The 20,664-nt window shown below is 45.9% G+C and overlaps 1 protein-coding gene across 1 annotated transcript; it reads left to right on the top strand.

Moving 5' to 3' along the window:
* The first annotated feature begins 5,396 nt into the window (after positions 1 to 5,396).
* On the top strand, positions 5,397 to 19,779 carry AQP3 (aquaporin 3 (Gill blood group)). The gene is made up of 6 exons (XM_082335933.1): positions 5,397 to 5,607; positions 14,532 to 14,658; positions 14,823 to 14,960; positions 16,483 to 16,601; positions 17,316 to 17,533; positions 18,227 to 19,779. The coding sequence occupies exons 1-6, from the start codon at positions 5,500 to 5,502 to the stop codon at positions 18,393 to 18,395; spliced, it is 879 nt and encodes a 292-aa protein (XP_082192059.1). The 5' UTR covers positions 5,397 to 5,499; the 3' UTR covers positions 18,396 to 19,779.
* Positions 19,780 to 20,664: the final 885 nt, after the last annotated feature.

Here is a 20,664-nt window from a genome sequence, read left to right as displayed (position 1 = left end):
TAGTTGCACTTGTGCCAACACAAACAGTTCTTTTGCTTCCTGATGTACTTATTGACAGCGGTATGCCCCCACTTGGCCTTGGGTTCTCCGCGTTATCTTATTCAAGCACTTTTGGCCCATACTGGAATGGAAGGACTCCATTCACCTGCTTGTCCTTCTGATATTTCTTAGCAACTCTTCCACTTTTCTTGAGCATAGGTGGTCTGAAATTCATGTGGTATTGCAGACATAGCCCCTGCTGTGAAATGTGGAACAGTATTAAGACTTCCCTGCTCCTATTGCAAATACCTCACCCCATCTACGGTACAAATACCTTTGGATTTCGCAGGTCTGCACCTCCTTAGAGACTGGGGGTGGGTTACACAGACTATATGTAGCTGTCTCCATCTGGCCTAGTTCTTTTAGGCTTCCTTTATGGCCAACAAAGAAATGCTTCTAAAGTGATCACATGGAGCAGACATCTAAAATGACATCTAGGTGTTTTTTGCTCTTAAGGAGATAATTTCTGTGCCCAGGGATATCTGTGCTGGGACTACCTGTAGTTAGGCTGGAGAGCAGGCACACTTTCCATTCCTGGACGTGTGTTCACCTCGTAGGAAAAGTTCTTGTCATTGCTCCTGACTCACACTTTGGGCCGGTGGAGTTTCACCCCATTTCTGTGTCTTCTGCCTGCAGGGTCTTTGAACTCTTCTGCTGTGGTGCGCAGCAGCAGCAGTGTCTTCAAGTCACGACTCGCTCTGCAGCTCTCAGAAGAACGACTGTCTACACAGAGCAGTTTATGGAAGAAGCTCCAGCCGAAACTCTAATTCAGGAGAGCTGTTTGTAATAGCTTTCCTTTCAGATGTGTTATTAAAAAGCTTTCTTCTGGAGCAATTGGTGCTTTTCCAGTGTACAGTAGTTATTCTGGTATGCAACTGCTTATACTGGAAAATGGTTTCTCTACAGGAATGGCATGTCATGAATGATGTTTAATCCTGCAAACTGCGACCAGCTTTGGGATGAGGAGAAAATCAGACATGACAAGGAACTGCCAGTGGGAACAGGCTGTGGGCCCATGTTCCACTATAACTCTGGAGGATCCATCCCTATGGGACACTTCTGAATAAGAGGTATGGACTCAGCTCAGGTTCACGTTTTGCTCCACTTGGTCCTAAGCAATGGACTTCATGAAGAGCTGTTTTGAGGGATTTTAAATATTATTGCCATTTCTATATTGCAATTCAAAGTCCAAACCCAGTTTGCCAGCTTCCAGGCCTCTCTTAGATATCCGAGGAACCTAAATTAGAATTGCAATTTCACCTTAAGTTTTTCCAAACATAGATGCCATCAACAACCCTCAGCTGTGTAGACTACCCCTGTTCTGTGGAGGAATTTCTTCAGTTTTCTGACTCAAGGTAGAGGGCTAAGCAGACCCAGACGTGAAATGAACACCTGGCTCTGTAAATCTGGAGATTCAAGGCAGGGTGTTGCAATCACTGCACTCAGCCCTCCAGCTAGAATAATTTAGAAAGCTTATAAACTTCCTACCCACTCACTTCCTACCCTGCCTTGCTAGGCAAGCTATAATTTTTATTTTTAATGAAATCTGAATTCTGAACAGGTCATCATACTGCTCTGTCAAGCAGATCATAGGAAGAAGATGGTCAGAGGTATCTTCCAAAGGGAGATTTCACGAGGCTGAATCCTGTCATGCTATGACCCAGTGACCTCTCCTGGCATAACGGCTTTTGCACCAGGTGACCCAGCCATCAGCACAATGACTCATTACAGATTTGTGTGATTCATGCTTTTCTCCTTATTGGATTGCACCATGCATCCTGCGATGGGTGAATCAATTTGGCTTGGACAAGATGTGAAAACCATTGGTACGGGTTTATCCATTCAGCTGCTTAAGGAAAAGTCCTTACTTTGTGAAACTTGGTTTTTAATAGGAAAAATTATATGGCTGGAGGCTGACTCAGCACTCTGCAGAAGTCAAGGGGTTTATGAGCCTGAGTTTATTTTGTGTCACTAGAGCTGGTAGGAATACAGCTGAAGGGGAGGAGCCAAGGATTGTTTCTTCCTTTAAAATTTCACCTGTGTCTTTCCCTCAGAGTGGAGTGACGACGGAGGGAGCCAAGCGACAATGCAAACAGCAAACTTGGAACCTGGGTGTTGGTTTTGGATCATGTCTAGAAATAACAGTCCGAGCACAGTGCGTTTCTTGTGGCACATTGCACAGTTCTTCAGGAGGTAAAGAAAAGGAATAAGAAAGTGACAAATGTTACAGATGAGTGCTCTGTTGGGCTGGGGTCAGAGAGCAAGGGTTCAAATCTTCCTTTATCCCTAGCTACTCCCATATTTGTAGGTCCCAGAAGATACTGGAAGAAAAGATTGAGATTTATGGAATGAGCACAACAGAACAATATTGTCTCTGATTTCCCTGCTGATCTGAGTTTCCTTTTTTCCTTTGAGGTTTCCTCTGGGCAACCAGCAGTTTCCATAAATTAAAGTGTTACATTGCCCCCCCCCCCCGCCTCCTCCAATGCCTTGATTTTTTGACAGTGTACAGATTGATAGGGGTAGTTCATTCTAGGTACTTTAACATCTAATATTTGAATCAGGGCATGACTGAAAACAGATGTTTCTTGCTTGGGCTTCAGTAGCTTTGGCACCACAACCAGGAGGTCAGGCATGAGTTTTTGTGACAGAAGTTTGGAAATTTCCTTTTTTCAAGTCTTTGTGCTGTGAAATAGCATCTTTGAATGTCCATGCAAGGCAACGCTAAAGGTATGGACATCTCACTGCGTCCACCTAACACTAGGAAAGCCCAGCAGTTCTGAGGTCCTACCTTGTTAGTCTTACTGATACATCCTTCCTTGTTTACTTATACTGACCTGTGGACTTCTTCTAACCACCAGGCTGGGTAGCAGTACCCTGTGCACCAGTTACTGCGGGAGGTGGGCTTGTTTGGAAGCTGCTGCTGACACACATCTTCAATTGTTTTGTGCTTAGATCATGTGTCCCTAGCATCCAGCTGAATGGTGCAGGGCAATTCCTGCCTTGGCACAGAGAAGCTCCAGAACTGGGGTCTTTCAGCTCTTACCCCCACTTTGACTAGTTATTTCTTCTGAAAAATCTTCCACTTCTTCCAGTGTTGCATTACTGCCTCTTCCCCAAGCTCCTTCCTAGATAATAGCATGGCTGTAGGTTGGGAAAGTAATTGCATAATTGCAAAATCCCTATTGCTCATTTTAAGTCATTGGATCTTGGGCTGCAGTGATTCACCCTCACACCGCCCCAAGAAGGGAATGTGATATCACTCTCTCCAATTTACTGATTGAGAAGCTGAGGTGTGGAAAGGTGAAGGATTTGCTCAGAGTCAGGCAGTGATTCAGTCGCAGAGCCGGTGTTGGAGCACCCAGCCCACCCAGGCTCCTCGGGCTTGCATCTGTCTAGACTTTTCCAAGCACCAGCTTTGATGCTGGTGTTACCACCATCTTCTACCATCAGCCTGGGAGCCTAGACATCTCCCCTCCCTTCACTAGTTGTGAGGAAATGTCTGTATCCTCAACTCATAGCTAGAGGGGCTCAGATGCTGCAGACAGGAGAAATGTGCCTATCTACCTGGAGAACAGCATACCTCCCTGTGCCTCTTCCTCCTTCCCTGTCTCTCTCTGGTCTTATGGCCCTGTCGCCACCAACAGGGAAGCGATGTGATCCAGGACCCTGTCTAAATAAATCTCAATAAACCTACACCACAGAATACAGCATCTGCACACTGTTGGTTCAACAAATGGCAAAACAGCCCACAAGCCTTAGCTTAGGAGCTGCCAAAAGGGAAAAACCACAACACACAGCTTCATTTCTGGCTGTGATAACTTTGATACAGAGTCAGGGTGAAAAGGACAGAGCAGAGTATAAAGGAGAGTGCAGAGGGGAGTGCAGGAGGAAGCGAGGCAGAGGAGTGGCTGTGGATCCTCAGCGGCTCGGGTGATGCACAGCAAGAGGGCAAGGGGAAAAAGAGGGAGAGAAGGTAAAAAACAGGTGTCCTGAGTGCTGGTTTGCAAACCCCAACCGCAGGGAGCATGCATGGGGCTGATGGAGTGCTCGCTGTAGTTCAGAGGATCCCATCGATGCTGGTGATACCAGACCGGGCCTGAGGAAAGTTGCCTGGCCCTGTAATTATGTTTGGACCCGAGTGTTTCCCTGCATTTGATTCCTCACACATCATTGCTTTCTTAACCACATTCCTGACTCTACTTCTTAGGCTGGCTGCAGTTTCCATATGAAATAAAGGCCCATTCACCGCTGCACTAAAAAGCTCTGCTTTTCCAACAGGAAAGTCGATGGTTAAACAAGGGGAAGAGGAAAAGCTGGGTATCTGTGGCTTTGCAGAGGAGGTGGGGGAACAAATCCAGGAAAGGGGTGCCCTTCAGTCCTGCAAATTCAGCCCTGCTGCTCTGTATCAAGCCCATGTGAGTCAAAGAACCCAGGGAATTTTTACTACTCACTTAACAGAAACCAGATGCCACGAGTGGCACGTGTCCTGTTAGCAGCCCTCACTCCAGATGGTATGGACTGGGACAGCTTTCATTCAGACCGTCCCATATCCCAGGGTGATACAGGACATTACTGAGGATGAAAAGGCAGCAAGGGCTGGTTCCTGCGAGGCTCAGTGAGTCAGTGGTCTCCTCATCAAGGTCCTATGATGAGGGATTGGCTCTGCACTTGGGACCTCTCACTGCTTTTCTTCACAGCTTTCATAGGGACTGGGCTGGAAAGGCTATCTCAAAGCCCTGGGAAGGAGAGAGAAACTAACAATACACAAGAGTTTGGACCCAGATGCCACTTTTCATGGAGAGAGATCTGGTCTTGCTTCTTGACACCAGCTTCAGCTGGGTAATTGCTGGAGTCAGGAGGTGCCTTGGCCTCAGCCCACAGTACAGGTGCGGGGCGATCAAACCCTCCTGCCCCACGATTTTGCTGCAAAGTCAACTGCAGCCTCTGGATCAGCACAGGGGTACTCATCACTTTGCTATCCTGCGGGTATTTGGGAGGGAAAGAAAGGTGAAAGCAGGGTACTGTGATTGCACAAATGGGTTAAGACACTGCTCAGTCCATGCATTTAGCTTTTAGGGTCTCAGCTGAAGCTGGAGAGGGGCAGATAGAGCTCCGTGTTTTAGGTGGTAAGTGATGAAAACAGCAGGGTTTTGAGCAGGACATCTTTGTCACATTTAATTCCTTCTTCTGAAACTCCTGAATCCTTTGCTCACATATGCAAGCAATAAAGAAATTTAAGAAAACCACCCACTCTGTCTCACACTGAAAAGGAGGGGGAAAAAAAATAAGTTGGGTTTGAAGAGAGGGTGGAGGGGGTGTGGTTACCCAGGAGGTGTGTCAGGCATCGAAGAACTTATTTATAAGCAAAGGCAGCTCTGCTGAGGAAGAAACTTTGCTGAGGCTTTGTTAGCTGCTGCTTTTTCCCCCTGACACTGCTTGAAGGACACCGCTGCTGTGATGGGGAGGCAGAAGGACGTTCTTGCTACTATTGAGGAGCACCTGAGGATCAGAAACAAATTAGTCCGGCAAGCGCTGGCTGAGTGCCTGGGGACACTGATCCTGGTGGTGAGTCTATGCTGTGGTGCGGGGATGCTCTCTAACCCTTGGGTGCAGGGCGAAATTGTCCTGGTGAAGGGGCTGCGCTGCTGCCAGGGTTTGCACCAGGCACGAGCCCAGCTCCAGTGCAACCTGCCCTGTGGGGACTAGGGAAGTCCTTATCCACAGGAAAAAAGTTCATGCAAGTTGCCACAAGATGAGCTTCAGCGTTGCTGTCAAAGGGTGGGCTCTGCAAAGCTTGGTGGGTGTTTGTGGGCTTTCGTGTGCCTGCAAAGTGTAGGGAGCAAAAAAGTCTCTGTGCAAGCAGCAAGTGTTTTGCTAGAGATCATGCAAAACTTCCTTTCTGTCTGCCCTGGAATATCTTCTTGGCACTGAAATACTTCAAATGTTATCACCCGAGGAAGTGAAAGGTTTTTCCTCATCTCGCTTTGTTTTCCTTGGAGAAAGAAGTAGCCAGAATTTAAACTGTTGCAGTCATTTGCTTTTGGCTGCAGGTTCCCCAGGGTCTTATCAGCAGGGTGCACAACACCACAGCAGTCCATGCTGGCGGTTGATCTGGAGCTTGTGCTTGCCATGTGTGTGACAGTGCCGAGCTGCCAGCCAATGTGCTTTTAAGTGGTGAATTGCAACAGAATAATTCTGCCTGTTTTAGTGCTCGGTTTCCAAAGAGATGAGATATAAGTAATAAAGCGGGGTGGATATCTGTATAAGTGACTTAGTTTGAAGATGTTTTGAGCAGCCCTGGCTTGCTTTTAAGTCAAAGGCAGGTGTAAACAGCTAGGACAACTGTGTGTGAGGAGTGGGGAGCAAATACTGGTGTAGCAGAACTGGGATAAGGATATCGGGCTTTGGGCATCTGCATCCAAAAAAGCAGGACTGCCTGACAGGCCACAAATCTTATGCACTCTTTTATGCTTTAATAAATAACATTCTTTTCTGATGAGGAAGAAGGGGCTACCTGGTCTTGTGTGGGAGGATAGGGGGCTCACCTGAGTCCCCCTAAAATGGTACCACTTGTAAAAGAAAGCAGCTTTGCACAGTGCAATGGCTGTATTGTCAGAGTGACCCAGCTCTGGTGATTTGCAAACAAGTCCTGTTGATTTTTCAGGGAAGGGTTATTTGGGGTTAAGGTGGGTAGAAACTGATAGGAAAGTGATTAACAGGTAGAAAGTTGCTGTCTGTGAATCGCTGATGTTGCTGCAGTTAGTTAGTCTCAGGATTGAAGCAAGGAGGAATAACGTCTCCTGCTAACTAAGTTAATATTGCTGGAGAAACAAGGCAAGCCTTTAGCCATGTGGATCTGAGCTTTCAGAAGGGCTTGTGATCCAAAAAACATTGTTCCTTCTCCCAACTGTAATAGCTGGTGTGACAGAGATTACTTTTCCCTACAGCCTTGCCTTTCTGGAGCAAAGAGGAGTTGGGATGTGCTCAGAGTCCAAGGAAGGGTTTGGTCCACAATCACAAAAAGACTCCAAAAGGAGGGTGGTAATGGGGACCCATCAGCCAGGCTGGATGACACACTGGCAAAAGTGGGCAACACATGCCTTGTCCTCAGGAGAACCACATCTGCTGTGTTTTAAAGTGTGTGTGTGTGTGTGTAAGTGTACAAGCAGATCTCTCACCTTCAGGAGTTCCTGAGCTGGTGTCTGGGGGCAAGAAAATGCTGGTTTTAGTGGTACATTTAACACCATCTTATAGGTCTTGTAAAAGTGACTTGGGATCTCCTGCAGCAACACTGCAATGGATGGAGGGCTGTGGGTACTCTGTCCATGTGGGAGAAGATGGGGTGGGCTGGTGGGAGAAATGGGAAAGTCCCAAACCTGGTGAATGCTCCTGGGTTGTCAGCAGGCAAAACCAGCGTATACAGAGAGGGAAGTGGATTCCAGGGCAACAAGCCTGCAGTATGGCTCTGCTGGGTGTCAGTCCCTCCTGCCTTGGAGCTGTCCCAGTCTATTCTTCTGTTAATGAAATGACACTTACAGATTCTATTCATTTTACTAAAAAAAAAAAAAAAATTTTCTCCCTACCACCCAGGTTCTTTTGCATCTTTTTATCATATCACCTGCCTAAAACAGGCTTTGAAGATGTCTTCCCCTTTCAGATAGCCTCGGTAGTAGTTTGAATTGGACAGTCCCAGGAGAGAGGTTGTCACCCTGTACCTTGCAGAAGTCCCTGCTGCCCACCCTGCCAGCAGGCTGAGCTGGGTGTGCATGCATTTAGCTGCATTTGAGCCTGGTAAATATCTCTTATGGGCTTCAGACAATAAAATACCTGAGGAAAGATCTGGGATCCATGAAATTTTCTTCATGGGAGATGGAACTGACTGAACAATGTTAGGGATGGATTTAAGGTTTGATATTGTTCATGTGGAAATTAACTTCCTGAGCTGAAGGGAAGGAGACTGTTTAAAGTTTGCAGCTTACTTTAAATTTCACTGTGTAATGTAAAACGTCCCACCGTGGGTATTGGCATGGCTTCAGCTTCTTCCCTCCTCCCCTTCACTTGCATAACGACTGCAGTGCTCTCAAACTCTTCTAGAGCAAAGCAATTTCAGACCCCTGCAAAGCCTCTTTGCCTGTAAGAATTAACCCAGTGCTTGATTTTATTTTTTTCATTTTTAAAGAAGGTTGTAAAGGTAGTAGAATGTTAAAACAAAATAGTGCCTCTTTTTTTAAGATAAGAAAAATAATCCAACTAAGGCAGCCAAGCCATGAATAGAGCAAAGGCGAGGTGCTCTTTACTTGCAAGCTGCTTTTGCTGTGTACAGCACCTTGCACAACTTGGTTTTAGTCTTCGGGTAGTGTCCTTACTGTTACAAGATTAGTAATGTTGATTCTACCTTTCCTCTGATAATTAAAATGGCTGGGGTTTTTTCCCCTTCAAAATGCATTTTCTGAGTGGTACTTTAGGTTTGAACTTTATATCTATGTCAGAAGCACCTCTTGCTGGCAATAGTTAAGCAATGCAAATGCTGAAGGCATTTTCCAAGTTGCTTGCTGTTTGTGTTATTACTGTGGCAACTCAGTAAAGCCAGATTTCCAGTGGCAGGCCTCTGTGCCTCCCTTAAAGACTTGATCTGTTTGCCTTGCTTGGCTGGCTGTGAATACCAAAACTGGCTCTGTTTGGTTTTCACATTTGCAGGAGAAGGAACTTGCTGTTTATAACTGATTTCCAAGTTGGACTGACTGTGATTCGCTGCTGTAGAGGCGCAAAGAAAGAACAAAACAATTCCTGACTGCTTTTCAATCAATCAGGGCTGTCTTGACTTTGTGGCCAGGTGGGAGCTTTTTGGAGTATGAGTGCTGCAGACCACAGAAACCAAAGTAGCAAAGTGGTTAGGATGATCAAGGCGAAAGGAGCCTCGTTTAACTGTTGGCAGTGCAGAGGCTAATGTTGCTGCTCATCCTGCAGCCATCTGGGGCAGCATGGGAATTCCCACAGTCACTGTTGTTTTCTGCCGATTTGCTTGAACCCAGCTTGTTGCATTTGGAGAATGTGATTTTACTATTTTTTTTAAAAAAAAAATTTAAAATGTTGGGTTTTTTTTAATGCTTTGCTAGGATTTGAAAGGGGCTGGAAATCTTTGCTGCAAGCATGTCGAGCACTGCTGATTCTTCTCTGCAAAGGGTCTGTGCTGCTGGGTGTGGAGGCATGGGAAATGGCAGTGCTGCTGCTCTCCCTCACCTCTTCCACCAGAAGAGCTCAAAGCTCTTCATTAACTGTCCAAAACTGCCCCTTCTTGGTGTCCCCATGCAGGAGCAGGGAGGTTTCTCCTTCCTACAAACAAGACAGTTCAGGCACCAAGACTTGCCCTCAGTGGCAAGGCAGCTTTTCCCCAGCAGTGCCCAACCCTGTGACCAAAACCCCCCCAGGAGGACAGGTCTTTCTAAGAACTAAAGCCTCCTGATCTGAGGGATACCAGGGATATCGGAATAAGTGCTTTTGCTTCCGTATGTGTGGAGGAACAAACTAAAATAGTGAATTTCCTCTCTAATGCCCACCTCCTCTGCTGATGGTTGCTCAGGTTTCTTGCGCTGAGTGCTGCTCGTCTCCCCAGCTTTGTGCAGCGTTGTGGTAGCATGTGATGTATGTGTGCACAACTTTCCTCAGACCCTCTTATCTCTCGAGCCCTGCAGCCCTGCCTGGCTCCAGGACAGCACATGGTGCAGAAAGAGCTGTAACATGACAGACCATCTGCTGCTGCCCTTCCTTGTAGGGCTGCTTCTGTCCAGACTGGCTCCAGCTGTGCTGAACAAGAAGCCTGACTGTGCGATCTAATGTTTCTCTTTGGTTTGCAAACTGTAGATGATGACCGGTCTGGTTGTTCATGAGATGCTTTGGGGAAAGGTAAAAATGACGGTGTTCCTTGCACTGCCTTTATGGCTGGTGGAGGTTGTCCTGGCTGCACGGGCCATGGAGTCAAGGAAGATCTCTGCATGCTGCTTGAGCAGAAAAAGAAATGGGGATGGATCTGTCTACAGATCTACCTAGCTGGGTCCTGCTCCTTGGGAAGGGCAGCAAGAGGCCATGGGGGAGACTTACAGTGCCTTAACCCTTTTGTGCATTGAGCTGCAGAGAGGGAGTTGGGAGGTTGTTTTGAACTGGCTGTAAAGTGATAGTCCTCTGACCTCTCCCTCCCAGCCTCCCTCCTTGAAGGGACTGTAGGATAGTTCCACTCTGATATGATGAGAGGTGTCCGTTTGTGTGTCTAATGCTTAAAATCTTCCACCAATATCTCAGGGTCTCTTCCTCCAGAGTAGACCTTTGATTTGACTGCCCTTCTGGCATCTTCCCCACTAACCAGAGCTCAGGGAGGGCTGACCAGCCTTTCCCATCCACCGAGGTGATTAGGGTAGATTTACAGCAGGCTCCTTGCCTAATCCCTGGTTTATTTGCTGGCTGAAGAGATTTGTAACTCGGGTAATAACACTCCTCCTGGGCTATGCCAGCAAAACTTTCCCATCTTGATTTAGAGATCAGTCTGTTTGAAGTCCAAAACCAAATGCATCCAGGCCTTTTGTGTTGCACCTGAAGACATGACAAAGCACCAGCAAAGAAAAGAGGAGGCAAGCAAGGGAGGAAACCTGGCTGTTGTGCAAGGGAGTGCTGAGCACTACCTTTCTCCCACGTTCACATATGGAGCTGCTTTTCACAAGGTCTGCATATAAACTCAGGTGGCCTCACTTCATTAACTTTTTCAACTTTTTTGTCTTCTGAGGTCCTTTCCTACCAGCCCTGACAAGCTCCAGAGCTTTCTTGTCCCCAGACTTTGAGACAAGGTGTTTTTCCCTTGGAGGACAAAGCCAAATGGCCAGTCTCAAGACATGCCCTGGACGTAGAGAGTTTAAGGTTTCCCTAGGTGTGAAGTTTCATCCAGCAGCCTGCTACCTTTTCCTGGTTTTGCTGCTGATTCTGTCTGTCCCCTCCCTTGTACAGGCTTTGGAGTTTGTCAACCCCTCTACCCTTGAACTAGTTCAACTCAGATCCTGCAGGACATGGATTTTGTTATTTTTCACAGTGCAAGGAACTGGATCAATTGGATCAGATGAGGAGTGAGAAGCCTCCCTGTTGGCAGGGAAAGCCATTAGATCTGCTAGAGCCAGTAAGATGAAATTAGGGAGCATGCTTCCATTAACCTGGTTAATGGGTGCATTGACCTCAGTTCCTAGGAGAGTAGCTTTACTACATCAGAGTAATGCTTTGTTGCAATCATTTTATTAGCACTTTAAAACTGCTTTTGAACTTGGCTATTGGATCATGGAGGTATAACAGTTGACTGCTGCACATGCTGCCATGTGAGGCACTAACCTGGCTTTCTGTTGGCTGGGATGTTCTTCCAGTAATGTCTGGGTTTTTTTTTTTGTTGTTTTTTTTTTTTTTAACAAAAGAAAAAAAAGAAGTGTTGGAGGCAGGTTATTAAAATAAAGAGTGAGGGGTCATCTCTGCCTTGGGTGTGCACCACTGTGTCTGACCATAGTGCTGTAATATTGACTAAGAACTTCTACATCCATTGCATGGACTTAAAAGCCACTGGGGTAAATGCTGAATTGCTTTTATTTGACCTTCCTTGCCTTTTGACTCAAGCTAGCTGCTCCTAAATGTTTCTCTGTGAGCACTGGAAAAGGAAGACTTAAAAAATGGATGCTGAGGGTCTTCTGTCTCATATGGTCTGGGAAAAGGAACTGGAAGGAAAACTAGCAAACAGCAGAAGTGGAAATGGTGTGATTAAAAATTGTAATAGCCACTACCACAACAAAACTCTAATGTCAAGCCACTTGCCACAAAAGCACAGGTGAGCATGATTTGAACTGGTTCCTGAAAGTCAAACGCCATGGGTGGATGTCATGCATGAAAATATACATTCATGCTTAGTGGACTCCACTGGTGCAGGATGGAATTGCACACATGCATATCAAAGTTCAAACCTGTCCCTAAATATCACCTTACTCTTTATCTGCTGAGGGTCAAGTTTTCTACTGTTACGCTGAATTAAGCCAAATAGTGCTCAGGGCTCATCTGATAAATAATTGCAATGCTCCTGTGGAGTGGCTCCGGGGTGTTTTTGCATGGCCCATAGACTCTCATAGAGGAAAAGCTGGAGAGCTATTATGAGGTGTAGGATGGGGGGAGAGGAGAATGGGGAACAACTTCTTGAGAAATGGCAGATCTGGCCTTGCTCCAGGTTAAGGGAAAACCTTTGTGGGTGAACAGACGCGTGGAGGGGGGGAACTTTACTCTGTGGTTTCTGCAACCCAAAAGTATGTGACTAACGAGCCAACCACCATCCACTTGCAGAACTGCCAGTTCTTTCAGAGTGAATAACACAAATACCTTCATCAATCGGAATAATCTGCACCCAACCCTGCCAAACTCAGATGCCCATTGCAGCTTTCTCTGGGCTCACCCTGTCCCTGGTCAGACTGTGTGCTGTGTGGCATTAGAGAGGTGAACACCATGGCCAAGTACTCTCTCCAAACTTCTGTCTAAAGCATGGTGGGGCTCTTCTGGGGTAAGGGAAGGAACAGATGTCACCCTGGTCATTAGCCAGTATTTATTTGCTCAGTTGGAGCTATGCTTCCCTCAGTGGTTTGGGCATAGCTGGGAATGAAGGCTCTGTTTGCTGCACAATAAACCTGCCTGGGTGTCTTCTCTGCCATGGTTTCCCATCTGGGCAGCTCAGGGTTAGGACACTGAAGGGGCTGTTCTGACTGCACCCAGTAGAGAGCAGTGCTGGACGTCCCTTCTCATTAACTAATGAGTTCTACAGGTTCCTTTGCTCTTTCTACACAAGGTCCTGTGTTGGGGACATGGCTCCTTGTCAAGAGGCACCTGTGTACACAGTGTCCACCTCGTGAGTCAGCCTGCAGCCTACCTGGCTGCTCCTTTCCCAGCAGGCTGAGTGCAGTGTTTGCTTTATTAGTGATTCATCACTTGTCAAGGGGATGGGAGGGGATGAGTTAGGTGTGTTTTGGCTTTGCCCTGGATCTGGATTGTGTGTTGCTCTATGGGCATGTCCAGTATTGGCAGGAGAGGTGAAGAGAGCCACCCCTGGTGCCCATTTGGTGGTTTATTCCCTAGGAGCAGATACTGCTTCTGTGGCAATTGAGTATTTCTGGGATGATGGAGTTCACAGAAGCAGAAAGTCTTGATGAGTATGTAGATATGGGCATGTGGTCAGTATAAATAAGGCAAGCCTTTATCCCTGGATTTGAGGATCTCGGGAGCAAGCTGTAATCCCTGTCCTAGTTTAAGGATGCTCTCAGTACCTGCTGATGTGATAATCCCTGGTATACACCAAGAATCAATTCAGGTGGAGTCAGTGGAAGATAAAAGCATACAGATGATTAGGATTAGGGCTCCTTAAATTACACAGTGGGTAGTGGAGAGACTTGGACAGGCAGAAAGCCTCCAGCTGAATGAGTGATGAACTGAATTGCCAGGGGAAACTGGTCTGTTTTGTTAAGGGTAAGCATAGGAGGGATGGCTTTTGGATGTGGTTGGGAAGAGAAGGATAACCCATTTGGAGCAAACGTCTTTGAGCAAGGGCACATGGCTCCCTTAGCTACTAGGAAACACCCCTTATCACCCAGCAGAAGCAACTTGTGCACCCCTGATCTTGGACAGAAGGCCAAGCCTCTGGATATGCTGGTGGCAGGCTGTCTGTGGAATATGGACTTTTCTTGATGGTGTCTGTGCCATGTTGGTGCTGCAGAGACAGGACAGCTGTGTTGCCCTGATCCTTTTACGTGGTTTTGCCATAGGAAGGATATGCCTGGTTTGGGATGGCGCAGGCTCTGCTCAGAGGGCCCACAGCAGAGAGCATACCTTGGGGCTGGCACAACTGCAGGTACCTCAGCTCAAGGAGGCAGTCCCTGTTCCTTGCTGTCAGCCAGTGCCACCTGAAGGAGGACTCCATAAATGTCAGGCTGTATATGATGACCTTCAGTCATGTCTGTATTTCCAGTCATTAGCAAAATTGTACTCTGCCAATCTATGTGCTACTGTGTCAAATAATTTGCCTTTTTAACAATAAGGTACTCGGATCCCTCATCTGAACTGTTGCATTGTAAATACCTTGGTCCAGGGTGCTGTTTGGCTGATTCTTCTCACCTACCACCTGCAAATTAGATGGTGGGATAAAGACCTTCAGTCTCCTGGAGATGTGAACTGTGGTCTGATCTTGCTTTTGATTTTGGCCCTGGTTTTGTTTACCCCTGCCAGGAGATAGGCTTCTTCTGTGTCCTTTCGCCTTCCCTGGTGTCCCTGGAGATAACATCCAGTTACTTTGACTGAAGGTTGAAACTTTGAAGGCTTTGAGTCATGGGTGGGCTGTGATGGTGCATTCAAGTGTAAGTGGAGCAGTTGCAGGCACTGGTCAGCAACTGGTCCTGATGTGAAACAGAGAGGGTAATTTCAATCTCTTCTTCTCCTAGCTGTTTGGCTGCGGCTCCGTTGCACAGATTGTGCTCAGCAGAGGGACTCATGGAGGTTTCTTGACTGTTAACCTGGCCTTTGGCTTTGCTGTGACGCTCGGCATTTTGATCGCAGGACAGGTATCAGGTATGTTGTGGCTCCATGTGGGCTGGATTTCACTTGTGACAATTGTGTAGGCCTAGATAGCTGTGCTTCTATGTGGTACTGGTATGGAAACCAGTGTCCCTTGGCTCATCTCTGGGACACAAATTCTGCCTGTAAAAGTGCAATAACCACCAGCCTCTCTGCAGGTGGACATCTGAACCCAGCTGTCACCTTTGCCATGTGCTTCTTGGCCCGGGAGCCCTGGATCAAGCTACCAGTTTATGCCCTGGCCCAAACCCTGGGGGCTTTCCTGGGAGCTGGCATAGTCTTTGGGCTGTACTATGGTAAGTGCAGAAACTTTCTGTGTTTGTTGAGGTGAGATGGATGTTCTTCATGACTCAGTGGAGGGAGGCTCGTTCCCAAATCAGAGAGAAGCATTTTCTTGCAGGGCAGAGATGAGAGAAACCTCCTCACTGTGTTTCTGGGAGGGCTTTCATGTTCTCATGATGATGATGGGTTCATATCAATCTGAAGGCCAACCAGCATTGTCAATGTGTGAGTCTTTGTCCTTGAGTAATGATCGTTGTAATATGGGCCACTGGATGGCCCCTCTTGTAGGTACTATCTGGATTAAAACAGACCTTTCGGAAATGCTGATGAAACACTAATAGTTATGGAGACTTTATATCTGCATTGTTCCAGACCCTTTTTATTCTTCTTGTTTTTTTTTTAAAAAAAAAAAAAAAAACTTCACCATGTATGTCTTCTGCATTGTCTTGTGTTAGCTTCCAAACAGTGGGACTTCTAGCAGTTTTTGCTGCCCTTATCAGAGTGTTTCTGTACCTTGGAAAGCATCCTAGAAATCCAGTTCCTCATGCATCTAATCCTCCTGAGTGATGTTCTTCATCACACGGCAATATTCAGCGGGCAAGACCTGACCCTTTGTGCTGGAAATTCCTCTTCCTCAGATATTCAGAGTGACATTTTGACTCTGGGTTTGCCTCCTGATGTCTGTTTCTAGCAATAGGAGCAGTGGTCCCTGTAGCTGAGGAGAACATCTGGGTCACTGTAGCTTCCACCTGAAAGGAGGCAACTGCCACCCCAGCACTAGTACCACCTGCTTTTCACTTTAGAAAGAAGCAGGGGGACCTACCTTCATCTCTGTAAACATCAGGGCTCCAGTTCAATACCAGTTACCTTTCTAGTTGGTGGGTTGAAGTCTCCTCTTCAGAAGAGTTAATCCTGTCTTAGCTGCCTAAACCATGGAAGAGCTACCTTCAGAAACTGTTTTTTCTCTCCACTAACCATGGAGGGAATCAAGACAGCCGACCTAGGTTAGTTATCCAGCTTCTACATAGTGGTAGGCAAGGGGGCTGATTGCTCTACAAGGCAACCCTGAGAGGTGAAAATAATTGTGTATTGGCCTAGAGGAAAGTGGAAGATCAGCCCAAATCCTGTTTGCTGCAGATCAGATCCATAGCAGTATCTCATGTCTTGACACCAAGACTGATACCCCAGGCATTTGGGTACCTTTTGGGAGAGATTTGGAGTCACTTAGCATTTACTTTTTGGCTCTAACTCTTTCCTGGTGCCTGGTAAACAAGAAATATTAGGAGCAGAGACTCAGGCCATCTGCATCTGATCCTGATTGGTAAAATGCTGTGGTGGATCACACCCCAAGGTTTCCAAATGAGTGCTCTACAGCAGATGGTTTTGCAATACATAGCAATGGGGTGCTCAGGGAAGTCTGTCTCAATATTCATGGCTCTGTGGAGTCTACATATTGGTCATCTTCCAATCAGGATCCTCTCTGATGCGTGTTGGAAAATGACCGACCTCTCTACTTTTCTTTTTTCTTTTTCCCAGATGCCATCTGGGCTTTTGGCAGCAACCAGCTGTATGTAACAGGACAGAATGGCACTGCTGGTATCTTTGCTACCTACCCATCTCAGCATCTGAACGTTGTGAATGGATTCTTTGACCAGGTAAGAGGGTGCTGGGAGGATGAAGGTGCATTTGAAAAGGAATCTTTTGGTGTGGTTCTGGGCCTCTCCCTTAGTTAGAGGATGAATTGAAATTTAAAGAGAAGATATCCAGAAAGGTTTTTAGAGCTGACACAGGTATCTCACTAGCCAATAGAAAGAGCAGAGCCAGAAAGCACCCTTAGCATAAGACTGGCCAGGACACCAGTGAAAAGGATACGACTTGGCCTCAGCACCTGAAGAACGATAGCGTGAAGAAGGATGACTCTTCCTCACTCCCACTGTACTACTGTGGCTGTTGCACAACCCAGAGGCCAACTGGGTGTGGGGTGGTGGTTGGTGTTGGAAGTGACTGTGTCCTCCTTAAAATTGCCGTCAACCACAAAAGGACAGCAGGCATCCAGCTGTGGCAGGTTGGAAGCACATTCAGGAACATGTCTTCATCTTTTCTGGCTGCTTGTAGAGTTATTCATAGCTCTTCTGTGGGCAGGGAAAAAGGTGTGGGCTTGATTGAGCCTGTGGGCTGCTAGGGGGAGCACGTTCCACTCTCCCATTCCCGTGGGTGCTCAGCCTACTGTGGTCTGATAATGCCATGGGATGACTTAGTGCAGTTCTTTCAGTTTAGAGAATGAATCCTAAATGCATGGTACTTCAGAGAAGTTAAATAATTTGGTTAAAAGATTAATCTGAATTAACTTCTTCCCCTTCCCTCCCCAGTTCATTGGCACAGCCTCCCTGATTGTTTGTGTCTTGGCTATTGTCGATCCCTACAACAACCCTGTCCCCACGGGGCTGGAGGCTTTCACAGTTGGCTTTGTTGTCCTCGTTATTGGAACCTCCATGGGCTTCAACTCTGGCTATGCTGTCAACCCTGCCAGGGACTTTGGGCCTCGTCTCTTCACAGCCATTGCTGGCTGGGGCACTGAAGTGTTCTGGTAAGTGCTTGCCAACGAAAACCTTGTGCATGAAGGGGAAAAAAAATCACAAATCCAAGTAGGTGGTAGGCCTGTCATCATAAAGAGTCTTGGCACCCATGAGATATCTTTGGATTTTATAAACATTTTTTGAAGACACTCTTTGCTCTGCTCAGATTTCTTAAGAAATTGTAGAAGCTCGGCAGTGAGAGCAAATGACCTAACTTGGTTATCAGTGAGAAATTTAAGAGCATCCATGAGAAGTTCAGGAGCACCTTGAGCACTCTATCATAATTATTTTAGCAGTAGAAAATACAGGGCATTTGTTATACTTGGATTTTGTTGTTACTGGAGTAAACTGAGAGCCATGAGGACTACAGACTATGTGCTGTCAAGGGATGTTTTACTGCAAGCAGTGGGAGGGAACTGAAGGTGCCTATTTCAAGCACTGCAACTGCTTGTCTCCTTTCTTGGTGGAGAGACAGTCTTAGAAGTCCTGGAAGTAGCTGTTCTGAATTGCTTGTCACCTGAACTTGCAGTGGTGGGCAATATCTGCCTTGGAAATTACTGTGGACATGCAGGTACTGTTATCTTTTGCAAGTAAATGGTGATGTTTGGAGACAATCAGACCTTGCATTGTTCCAAATTCAAACATGAATATCCTAATGTATAGGCAGCCATTCTTACCTTGTGCATTTTCTTTTCATTTTCCAGGACCGGTAAACAGTGGTGGTGGGTTCCAGTTGTTGCTCCTTTCCTTGGGGCCATTGCAGGAGTGATGGTCTATCAGCTGATGATCGGTTGTCACGATGAGCCTTCTCCACCTGCCTCTGAGCAGGAAACAGTCAAGCTGGCTAATGTGAAGCATAAGGAAAGGGTCTAAGGAAGCTGCCACCCAGATCTGGCAGATATTCATTATTCAGGACTGCAGCTGGCAAAGAGGAGGAAGGAGTTAAGAAGAGCTTCAAGAAAAACAGGAAGAGATTTTTTCCTGTCTTAAGATATTCTAGCTTTTTTTTCTTTGTGTATATCCCTGATGCATTTGCTTTAGGCATTTTCCTGTGAGCCTTTCCCCAAATCCAGTATAACGTAGTCTTTCCCTAGTAGAAGGGGGTTGAGGACTGTAGGAGTCAGGAGGGAAGTGTGCATTGCTGTCCAACACCTCCAACATGGCCCAGTTGTTCAGGAATCAAGTTCTTTTTGGGCTGTGTTGCTGGCCTTGCCTGTGAGCTTGGCAAACTGCTTCCCTCCAAACCTGTGTCCCTGTAGAGTGGGGATCATGAAAAACTTAAATTGTTTTGCTAGCATGGAATGGAAATTCCTACATCCCAGAAAAAATTTGCCTGTGATTCTAGTATGGATCAAATTCATGCTTGGTGTTGCTCTAAAGTCAATAACTTGGCACCAGGAATGAACTTTTCTAAAGGATTTTTGTTGGCCAAACTTTTTATATCTCCCATGAATTCCTAGAACATTGTATCAATCAGCTGATCCATAATGTCAGAGCAGAGAGTGAGAATGCACTGGATTTTAATATTAAGACAAAATGTTTACAAACCACTGCACCCTGGTATTCTAATCACAATTTTGAACATTGCCAACTCTTAGAAGATAACACATAGGAAATCCTTGTTCTAGCCAGGGGCTAACCTGGAAAGCAAGCTTGGATCCCTGTAGCAGCCTTTCTAATTAATCAGCTTTGTATATAAACTGCAAGCAGCTAACATCCAAGTTCCACTGGAAACATGTTGTTGCTAAAGTTGTGTGTGTTCATGTGAATTTCACAATAGTGTGTTTTTTTTGATAGATTTATATATAAATATACTCCTTAAAGCTGTTACTAAATACCAGGATTGAGATGAGTTAATTTAAAGATATATGGGGATACTTTGAGATACTGTTGGATTTTCCTGGAGTGGCCTTAGATTACGGCATTGTGTTGTTGCAGCATTTCCTTTTCTACCTTGCAGAATTACTGGGGTATCCCTGGAACTCATGGTTGAGGGACTGAGGTCAAGCTCATCCTCTGCTAGAAGTGCTGGCATCTCAGGGGATCTCTGGCTCTCCCAATGCCATATTATTACAGAGTATTTGAAACAAGCAGTATCGGTTGTGAAATGATTTGTAGGTCCTATGCCACTGCATTAGAGAAACTCTTCCAAAGCCTGTTTCTTTTATGTGTGAATTCCTTGAAATATGTAACTTTGTATACATTGCCAGTCACTATAATGATGTATTCTTTGTTTTTGCATTTTTAAAAAATAAAATGTTGATGCCCACACTGGAAAATGCTGGTGTTGGTTGTGTTTCTAAGCAGCTGTCAGTAAACTTTGCCATGGAAAGGAAGTAATCTATAGCAATAGCTTCCTCAAGCTCTCTTCCTCTTCAGCCTGTAAGAACAGAATGGAGCTAACCCTTTCAGGCAATACACCTACATGCTCCATCTGTGTTTTATTCCTTTCCCTCTTGGGCTGGGCTTTTGGGGCAGGTGGGAGGAGATGGGGTGCCTGTACTCAGTACAAAGGCCAAGGTCTAGGCTGTTGGGTGGGGATGTCCTGTTGTCAGGCATCGTGTTCTTCAGGCAAAAAGAACAAGAGGTCAGCATTTGTCCCTTGCCCTTTGTACCATTTAACTTTTCTTACTATTCTTTCAATTAATGCAGTTCTGAGCATTCAGTTCTACTCTGCATTCCACATACTGCCCAGCATCACCCAGCATATTTCACTTGTCACTTCTTTTTATTGCCTATGTCATGCAAGGAAAAGTATTACAGACCTGAATCCAGTGCTCAAAGGATTACACAAACAGCTTTCTTCCAGCCTGTGTCCTCTGTAAATACAATTATTGTTGCTCTTTGGCTGATCTGTGTCCTGCTGTATTTTTCCTGTATTAATTGTACTGCCTTAAAATAACTCGTAACTTCCCATACAGTGCTATACTGAACAATTCTGTGAAGTCTGGATAAATGTAGTTTCCTGCAATTCACCAACTAGAAATCAAATGTCTTTTGGCAAAAAGTTGCTTTTTTTTTTTTTGTATGCTCTATTTGTGGTCAGCATGCTGCTTTATTCCATTTCTATCTTGAAAGTTTATCCCTCAAAATCTGTGTAGAAGTCTTGTATACTACTGTGATCAACTAACATAGCTGTAGA

The sequence above is a fragment of the Platalea leucorodia genome (genome assembly GCF_965183815.1).
Source record: "Platalea leucorodia genome assembly, chromosome: Z".
Taxonomy (NCBI): domain Eukaryota; kingdom Metazoa; phylum Chordata; class Aves; order Pelecaniformes; family Threskiornithidae; genus Platalea; species Platalea leucorodia.
Note: the sequence above shows the minus strand (reverse complement) of the source record. Positions and strands in the feature narration are given on the sequence as shown.